We start from the raw sequence: 10,517 nt of genomic DNA, 5'->3' as shown, positions 1-10,517 counted from the left end.
TATTTGACAAGTATATTTAACATTTTGGCCACTGTAATATTACACATTTTCAGGCATCAAACATCAGGCACATGAACAATAACAAGATCCGATAGCTCAGTTACAGCTCTTTTTATTTCCAAATCTGTGTTATGTGTTTTATATTGCACGATTGCACCAAGAAAAATTCCTAGTTTGTGAACCCGTTCTCAAACAATGGCAATACAAACTATTCTGATTCCGATTCTGATTCTGAACTGTAACAGTAACGATGTTTGAATATAGGAAAATACAACACTATGTCAATCAAGTGATTCTTTTGTGTACCACTAGATGAAGCTACATTTGGGTATAAGTATATTACTACATATAACCAATATTGTACTGATATGTGCTTTTTTTTTTTTTTTTTTAGCTAACTGAGTGTTTAGTTCAATTTTTTTTTAAAGTTAAGCTGAAATCAGGCTGAAGTTAAGGTGTAAATAAAAAAATAAAAAAAATAAAAAAGTGCTACCCTAAAGTTTTCTGGTGCCTTCTAGGAAAGGCCCACCTCATCCAATACAAACACTTAGGACATTGTATGCACATATAGTACACAATACGTTGCACGTTATTTCACTAGTAATTGAAAATGGGTAAAAAATATGACATACATTTAAAGAGGCTGTTTGCAACCTTTACAGGGATGCCTAGAAGGTGTTATCTGTCCACACACTTTTTTTTTTTTTTAATTAGGGCTATCTGCCTGTAAAGATTTTCACAGCCGAATCTGATTCTGATTGCCCATCTATGGCGTTTTATTTTCTTCTAAGAGAAATAAACAAATGGTGATATGTAGTAGGTGTCAGTAATGTGGTTTTATTCAGTCTTTCATTAAAGTGAACAGAACAAAGATCTCATTTGCGACTTTATCCACCTCTAAAAAGGCAAAATCACAGTTAGTGAGGACCTCGGCTCTAGCTCGCATCGCCAAGAAGACATCAAACTGGACTAAATAGAGAAAGATAAAGTCGTAACAACATTTCTGTATGTAAACCAACAGAAGGATCATTACCTTTGCAAAAGGAAAGCTACACTTAGAGCAGGGGTGTCAAACTCAAATACAGAGTGGGCCAAAATTTAAAACTGAACAAAGCCGCGGCCAAGGTTGAACAAATTAACCTTTTAATAGGGACCCAAACAAGTTTTGCATTGAATATTGAACAAGCAAGGCTTATATAACTTTATAGTGACATGCAAAATCGAGTTTCAAATAATAACAATAATAATTAAAAAATATCAATAGCATATCAAATACAATTTAAATAAAAATTGAATGCCTCTTTTCTATTTGCAGCCTTCTGAGGTAAATATCAACAATAACTTTTTCCACAGGCTAATAAATTAGAAAATAAAATCACAATGAATAAATCAACCATTCAGGACTTTAAACTACTCAGTTTGCAACACACTGACCTAATCTGATGTGCCCAAGCCAGATACCTGCCATCTTTTCTTGGATGCTAGTTCATTAATGTCAGGCTTTGAGCTGAGGCAACCTTCATTATCGAACAAAGTTGTTCATCAGTCATTATATCTCGTAGTCCACCCGGACCACAGTCTTGGGGGCGTGCCTTAAAGGCACTGCGTTTAACGTCCTCTATGAGCTGTCGTCACGTCTGCTTTTCATCCATTCTTACAATGTGCTGGCCCAGTCACAAGATATGTGCGGCTTCTATACGCACACACACGTGAATGCCATGCATACTTGACCAACAGCGATACAGGTTACACTGAGGGTGCCCGTATAAATAACTTTAACACTGTTACAAATACGCGCCACACTGTGAATCCACACCAAACAAGAATGACAAACACATTTCGGGAGAACATCTGCACCGTAACACAACATGAACACAACAAAACAAATACCCAGAATCCCATGCAGCCTTAACTCTTCCGGGCTGCAATATACACCCCCGCTTCCACCAACCCCCCGCCCCCTTCGGTTGAGGTGGCCGCATTCACGTGTGTGTGCGTGCAGAAGCCACACATATTATGTGACTGGGCCAGCATTCGTTGGACTGGGTGATAAGCGGACGTGACGATTTTCGGGAGGGGCACTGAAATTTGGGAGTCTCCCGGGAGGTTTGGCAAGTATGAGAATTAGCGGTGAATGCGGTGTTACCGTGGCACCGCCGCTGTATTTAATCGGCGGGTCAGTTCTAGTGTTAATTTGATATCGCCTCAAGGGCCAAGTGGAATTACACGGCGGGCCAGAGTTTGACACCCATGACTTAGAGTGTCCGCCCTGAGATTGGTAGGTTGTGAGTTCAAACCCCAGCCGAGTCATACAAAAGACTATAAAAAATAGGAGCCATTACCTCCCTGCTTAGCACTCAGCATCAAGGGTTGGAATTGGGGGTAAAATCACCAAAAATTATTCCCAGGTGCGGCACCGCTGCTGCCCACTGCTCCCCTCACCTCCCAGGGGGTAATCAAGGGGATGGGTCAAATGCAGAGGACAAATGTCACCACACCTAGTGTGTGTGTGACAATCATTGGTACTTTACTTTACCTCTGGTAGGAGGCGGTGCGTCGGACCGACAAGTAATTTTTAGTCGTAGTACCGGTAATTGACATTTTAAACCCATCCATCTATCTTTATATAACCGGAGGGAACCCATGCAGTCACAGAGAGAACATGCAAACTCCACACAGAAAGACCCCCAAACCGAAAATTGCAACCAAGACCTTCTTATTGTGAGGTGCACGCACAAACCCCTGTCCAACGTGCTGCCCACTAATCGTAAATAACTTATAAGGTGGTGTGTTTGTTGTAATTTACATTTGATAAATTTGCAAACAGCCCTTTTAATTTATGGTTATAGTTGCAAAATTTGAAAAAAAATGTAGACACACTTGTTTTGCAGCTCTGAACAGCTGCTGTTACGGATATATTCTAATCAAGAGGCAAAACATCCAAAATGGTAAAGCTAAAAAGGCTAAAGTGACACCGTGCTGAAGGCAAAACATGGTGATTTATTTACCCTCCATCATGTCCCCCGTGGGAGATATGCAGAAAGCCAGCCTGCCATTCCGTCAGAAGGCAGAATGTGAATGTGGCCTGTCTTATCGAGGTTATGCAGAGAGCAGGGTTGGAAGGGGCCACAGACAACTTTAAGGATACTTTTTTTTTTTTTTAACAAAGAGGGCTCCTGACGCTGTCTAGCAATTAAAACAGTGCAGGTTGGACAGCCTAATCTCTTTTGGCCACGAGCACATACTTTTCCCTCAGCTGTGAGTCAAACCTCAAACACCTATAATAGACCCCAGGCCGTCTGATGAATATTGATTGAGCCAGGCGTTGTATTATGTGTGGTAGTCATATTGCGGCCCCCTTTCAACCTCCAAATGATTAATGCCAGTTTGATTGTCTTAATACGAATCCTCTGTGGTAACCTATACTAGAGGAGCAAACCAATCACCCCCCTTTGTAATTGGAAATATTAAAATACCACTGCTTTTTCACAAATTTTTCGTTTGGGCTGTGAAGTCAGAAATATCTTTTTTCTTTCTTTCTTTAGTTTATTTCGAACATGAACACACTTACATCATAATACATCACACAATTTCATATCATTTCATTTTACATCATGCCCGAAAAGGAGTAGGAAGAAGCAAAGCTTATTTAATCCTACCCCTTTCCCACTTCAAAGCGTTTACAAATATATAGAATCACTTTTTATATAATAAAATAACATCTATGAATTAGTATACAACAGTTTTGTAATATGTAATTAATTAATTAATTCAGTCATTATTAACATACTGAGATGAAGAATATCTTATTTTCAATAAGGTTGAAAGTATTTCTCATAATTCTTCTTTTTTGTACTCTGTAAGCACTATTATTTTGAACAACCTCTTAAACTGGATCATATCAGTACAATTTTTAACTTATTTACTTAATCCATTCCATAATTTAATTCCACATACTGATATGCTAAAAGTTCTAAGTGTTGTACGTGCATATAAATGTTTTAAATTATTTTTTCCTCTAAGGTTATATTTTTCTGACCACTGATGATAAGTAGACATGGATAGGGGGCCCGGTGACTATGCCGATCGGAAGGTACCCGCACAAATAAAAATTGTTATGGCACAATAAGCAGAAACATAGTATAAACAAACGGCAGTGGTATTTTAATATTTCCAATGACAACTCTGGTAAATTACATTGGTGGTCATTTGGAAAGTTTGCACTATCGAAAAACTATTGATTACTGTGTAAACATAACATCACATGTACCAGGTAGTGATGGGCAGGACATACACACCCTATGTGGTCGTTTAGGGCCACAACCACCAAGCGGGGCCACATTAACAGAAATACTCTCACCACGTTCAAGCCAATTTATCACTGCTCATATTGCCAATAACTGGTCACATTATGGAAGATTCAATTAGATTAGCAATTTATGAAATAAAACCCTATTAATATCGGATGGCGTGGCGCAGTTGGGAGAGTGGCCATGCCAGCAACCTGAGGGTTACTGGTTCGATCCCCACCTTCTACCAACCTCGTCACGTTCGTTGTGTCCTTGAGCAAGACACTTCACCCTTGCTCCTGATGGGTTGTGGTTAGGGCCTTGCATGGCAGCTCCCGCCATCAGTGTGTGAATGTGTGTATGAATGGGTGAATGTGGAAATAGTGTCAAAGCGCTTTGAGTACGTTGAAGGTAGAAAAGCGCTATACAAGTATAACCCATTTACCATTAATCTTGTTTAGGAACACAAAAACCTTTAACGCTGGTGTTCTGGCGAGACGTGCTCCCCACTGGAATTCATTCATCTGCGCATGTGTATGAATCCAAGGAATGCACAAATGCAATTGCACATCATAGAATGCGAAATAATGGAGTCTTTCACACAAGTACAATTGTTACACTGAATAATGCCATCTTTTTAGATTTTGCTATTTAATATACATTTTTCATACCACAAACTATTAAACAATCAAGTGTACAACTTAATAGGTGTAGATGTTAAAAAAAAAGTGCCGCTAGACAACCTGGGAGAGCTTTTGGTTCCCCAGGCAAACATAACCAAATAAAGACTACATTTGATCGTTTGTAGTAGTGCTGTACTGATACCAATATTTTGGTACCGGAACCAAAATGCATTTCGATACTTTGATACTTTTATAAATAAAGGGGACCACAAAAAATGGCATTATTGGCTTTATTTTAGCAAAACATATTTTGGTATATTAAACATATGTTTCTTATTACAATTTTCTCCTTAAATAAAATAGTGAACATACTAGACAACTTGTATTTTAGTAGTAGTGATTCCCAGACCCCCAAAAAAGTTTGCGGGCTATAGAGCGTTTTCTATTGGGGCTCCAGTACTCTGGAATGCCCTCCCGGTAACAGTTAGAGATGCTACCTCAGTAGAAGCATTTAAGTCCCATCTTAAAACTCATTTGTATACTCTAGCCTTTAAATAGACCCCCCTTTTAGACCAGTTGATCTGCCGTTTCTTTTCTGCTCGGTGGCCACAGATGAAGCGCTGGCTGTCCAAAGTCGGGACCCGGGGTGGACCGCTCGCCTGTGCATCGGTTGGGGACGTCTCTGCGCTGCTGACATGTCTCCGCTCGGGATGGTCTCCTGCTGGCCCCACTATGGACTGGACTCTCACACTATTATGTTAGATCCACTATGGACTGGACTCTCACACTATTATGTTAGATCCACTATGGACTGGACTCTCACTATTATGTTAGATCCACTATGGACTGGACTCTCACACTATTATGTTAGATCCACTATGGACTGGACTCTCACTATTATGTTAGATCCACTATGGACTGGACTCTCACACTATTATGTTAGATCCACTATGGACTGGACTCTCACTATTATGTTAGATCCACTATGGACTGGACTCTCACACTATTATGTTAGATCCACTATGGACTGGACTCTCACACTATTATGTTAGATCCACTATGGACTGCACTCTCACTATTATGTTAGATCCACTATGGACTGGACTCTCACTATTATGTTAGATCCACTATGGACTGGACTCTCACTATTATGTTAGATCCACTATGGACTGGACTCTCACTATTATGTTAGATCCACTATGGACTGGACTCTCACACTATTATGTTAGATCCACTATGGACTGGACTCTCACTATTATGTTAGATCCACTATGGACTGGACTCTCACAATATTATGCTACAGCCACTCGACGTCCATTGCACCGGTCGCCCTGGGGGGGACCTTGCTGTCCTCTCCAAGGTTTCTCATTGTCCCAATGGGTTGAGTTTTTATTTGCCCTGATGTGGGATCTGAGCCGAGGATGTCTTTGTGGCTTGTGCAGCCCTTTGAGACACTCGTGATTTAAGGCTATATAAGTAAACATTGATTGATTGATAGTAAGTAAACAAACAAAGGCTCCTAATTAGTCTGCTGACGTACGCAGTAACATATGGTGTCATTTATCTACCTATTATTTTGTCAACATTTTGAGGGAAAAGCTGTAAAAATGAGATATTAATCTACTTGTTCATTTACTGTTAATATCTGGTTATTTTCTGTTTCAACATGTTCTATCTACACTTCTGTTAAAATGTACTAATCACTTATTCTTCTGTTGTTTGATACTTTACATTAGTTTTGGATGATACCACATATTTGGGTATCAATCCAATACCAAGTCGTTACAGGATCATACATTGGTCATATTCAAAGTCCTCATGTGTCCAGGGACATATTTACTGAGTTTGTAAACATAATATAAATTTAAAAAGACGAAAAAACATTTTGTGATGCTAAAAAATATCGATGTAATCATAGTGGTATCGACTATGAATTGATTGACGTGGACCCCGACTTAAACAAGTTGAAAAACTTATTTAAGACCATTTAGTGGTCAACTGTACGGAATATGTACTGTACTGTGCAATCTACTTATAAAAGTTTCAATCAATCAATCAATCAAACCGACTTGATACGCTCCTGTACTTGGTATCATTACAGTGCAGACTGCGGATGGACTTTAGCCACTAGCTAGCTAGCCATGTCTTAAAGCACCTCTTCCTGAGGGCGTTTCAGTGTTATAACTTCACTTTTATCTTTACTTTTTAAGCCAAAATGCGTCCATTCTCCCTTTCCTGTCTACACACTGTGTCTGCTTGTAAGTACTCTGTGATTGTGTGCTGCCGAACATGCTCCTCTGCTCGTAAACCAGCAAAGTCACGACGTGACGATGACGGGGGACCGGTACTTTTTAGAGGCGGTATAGTACTGAATATGATTAATTAATATCGCGGTACTATAATAGTACCAGTATACTGTTCAACCCTAGTCTGTAGTATGAAATATGTATATTAAATGACAAAATCGCAAAACAAAGCACTAATTAGTGTAGCAAGTGTATTCTTGTGAAATGTTCCTTTCAAAAAGGGATGCACGCTTTGGGAAATGAAATGAAATTTTTGCATTCCTTGGATTCATGCACAGTTTGGATTCAGTACCCCCCTTTGCAACTGGCTGCTTGACTTCCTCACAGAGAGACCCCAGTCTGTGAGAGTGGGCAACAACACCTCCAGTGCCATCTCCCTGAGCCCCGGCTCCCCCCAGGGCTGCGTCCTGAGTCAGCTGCTGTTCACGTTGATGACCCATGACTGCTGCGCCAGGTCCACTACCAACCACATTGTGAAGTACACGACAGTAGTGGGCCTCATCCGTGACAACAACGACATGGACTACAGGGAGGAGGTGAAACATCTGGTTGACTGGTGCAGAACCAGCAACCTGGTCCTGAATGTCAACAAGACCAAGGAGATCATCGTTGACTTCAGGAAGCACCAGTCCAGCCATGCTCCACTCTACATCAACGGCACAGCGGTGGAGATAGTAAGCAGCACCAAGTTCCTGGGGGTGCAGATAACTGACAATATAACCTGGTCCCTACACACCGGAGCTCTTGTAAAAAGAGCTCAGCAGCGCATGCCCCCATTCTCACCACATTCTACAGAGGCACTATAGAGAGCCTGCTGACCAACAGCATCTCTGTCTGGACTGGAGCCTGCAGTGCCTCAGACTGGAAGTCTCTCCAGAAAGTGGTGAGGACGGCGGAAAAGATCATCAGGACTCCTCTTCCTCCTATCCAGGAGATCACAAAAAGCCGCTGCCTGACCAGGGCTCAGAAAATCTGCAAAGACTCCTCCCACCCCCACCAAGGACTGTTTTCACTGCTGGACTCTAGAAAGAGGTTCCGCAGCCTCCGAAGCAGAACCTCCGGGTTCTGTAACAGCTTCTTCCTACAGGCCGTAAGACTCTTGAACGCATCATAATTAAATTATCCCCTCAACTCCCCCCAAAATGGATTAACTCGCTGGAATAAAAAAAGACAATATAACATACATCCATAAACGTGGACGCATGTGAAAAAGTGCAATATATTTTTCTGTACAGTAATCTATTTATTTATTTATATATATTTATTTATATATTATTTATATATATGTATTTATTTATACATGCACCGTATTGCTTTTTTATCCTGCACTACCATGAGCTTATGTAACGAAATGTCGTTCTTATCTGTGCTGTAAAGTTCAAATTTGAATGACAATAAAAAGGAAGTCTAAGTCTAAGTCTAAGTCTAAGATGCAGTGGGCACGTTACTTCCAATGGGGAGCATGTCTCGCCAGAACACCAGCAATGCTGATTAGCGATATTATGGCGGCCGATAGGGGAAGGGCGCGGCAGTGTACAATTACGACTAACTGCATTCACATATAGCCACAATATTTGCGTTTTTTGGTGAAATTTCTGAGTATTTGGACGCAGCTACACGCTGACCCCTATCAGCCACCGTACAACACAGCTCAAATGTACCTTTTTTGCTATCAATGCACTCTCCAGTCGTTTGGCATCGACAATGGCTTGCACTCTTTCATATTCTGTCGGTTTATACTTGGACCTGCCCAGGCCGTGTTTCAATCGGGAAGACAGCTTTTCTGCATAGAAGGGAAGAAGCACACGATGTGAGCATTTGATGTTAAAAGCCAAGTCTTTTCCGCTGACCACAGCATGAAGAAAAATATATAAGGATGGAGACAGAGCAATTGAGGCGCAATGAACTGCTGCGGAAAAAGACTGCAGGCGAAGCAAAGTGTCAAGACATTTCTCTTTGCAGTTTAGCTGAGTGAGTGTCTTAAAGACAGGTGAACAAACAAACCATGTGGACAAAAGCATCAAAGCCATGCTGGGACATTCAGAAGAAGCCCAGCATTAGAACTTCAGGTCAGATTTCACACTTGCTTGCTTACTTACCCACATCTTCTGCTCTGAAGCTTGTGATAAACGCCTGCGGACTTGCTGCATTCATTGTTCTCAGGCATCCAGGTCATTTATTTACAGGATGAGTTGATCAACTCACTTTTGTATCCACATATATGCCTATACAAAACAGGTAGTAAATCAAATCAACAGAGTCAAATACATCACAGCATATTCTCAAGAGGTACATAAAAAATACCTGTTTGAAGGTATGCCATTGACAAGCTGTGTAGAAAGCAGCGACTTGTGACGTTCAAAGCAAAACAATCATCACCTGTTGGCATTTACTAGTGACGTCATAACCCGTAAGGCACACGGGAGTTACGTAAACATTACACGAGTGCTCCTAGAGGCCAAAAATGTAAAAAACACGCATTGTTAAAACACAAAATTTTAAACTCACTTTTGCGCCAAGAATGTAGTAATTTTGTGAGTAAATTTCAAAACACCATCTCTCCACGTTGTATCCAAAGTTTGATTAGCATATTTGGCTAGTAAACAGGAATCATAACATATTTGTCTTGTATCGTGACGAAGCACGCTTAAATTAGATACTATATATACACATATACATACATATATATGTTTATAATATATACTACTATAATTGTAATAAATACAGTACTTTACCCCCCATTTTCCGTCTTCGTATTCCTCTTTTTCGGGAGTGTATCAGTTGACATAAACCGTAACCAAGGAAACTCACGTCAGCGTTTCTCATTGGTCAATTCAACGCTCCTGGAAACGCCTCCCTCCGTCCTTTCAACCAATTAGAAGTGCTTTCCTCGCTTTCCTCGCTCCTCCCACCCACTCCCCTCTGACGTCATCCAGCCTCGCAGTGTCCGGGACTGCTGCTGGGAAGCAAGGAGCTCGCGGAGGGGTCGACCGTCTTCTCTTTGCTCGGCCATGGAGGCGAGTTCAACTCTCGCACACGCATGGGACTAAAAAGGACGAGGAAGTTTGGCTTTTCAAATGTAGACGCCGGCCGCCGAGCCCTAACAACACTCCCCCCGCTGTAAGGTAACATTTTTTTTTTAATTCTCCTGTAAACACGCTAGAGTTTGTAAAGTCAGGGGACGTGAAGGCATCATGGCAGAATAGCAGGAACTGCGAAAAGTCTGTCAATATATTGTAAGTGGTCATTCTTTTAAAAAATGCCACTAAGTGGAACATCCTTTATTTATATTATTTTTA

The 10,517-nt window shown here is 40.9% G+C and overlaps 1 protein-coding gene across 2 annotated transcripts in view; it reads right to left on the bottom strand.

Annotated features, from left to right (window-relative positions):
* Window positions 1-10,030, bottom strand: part of LOC133613769 (coiled-coil domain-containing protein 148-like) — an 87,753-nt gene extending 77,723 nt beyond the window's left edge. The window contains exons 1-4 of one of the 2 annotated variants that reach the window (XM_061971541.1): window positions 9,954-10,030; window positions 9,523-9,669; window positions 9,318-9,443; window positions 8,880-9,001 (exon numbers count right to left, since the gene is read on the bottom strand). In XM_061971541.1, coding sequence (XP_061827525.1) covers window positions 8,880-9,001; window positions 9,318-9,372 — 177 coding nt within the window. In that variant the 5' untranslated portion in view covers window positions 9,373-9,443; window positions 9,523-9,669; window positions 9,954-10,030. The remainder of the gene's footprint in view (window positions 1-8,879; window positions 9,002-9,317; window positions 9,444-9,522; window positions 9,670-9,953) is intronic. The other variant, XM_061971542.1, reaches the window with a different exon arrangement.
* Window positions 10,031-10,517: the final 487 nt, after the last annotated feature.

The sequence above is a fragment of the Nerophis lumbriciformis genome, linkage group LG13, assembly GCF_033978685.3.
Source record: "Nerophis lumbriciformis linkage group LG13, RoL_Nlum_v2.1, whole genome shotgun sequence".
Lineage (NCBI taxonomy): Eukaryota > Metazoa > Chordata > Actinopteri > Syngnathiformes > Syngnathidae > Nerophis > Nerophis lumbriciformis.
This window is presented reverse-complemented; position numbering and strand designations above follow the sequence as displayed.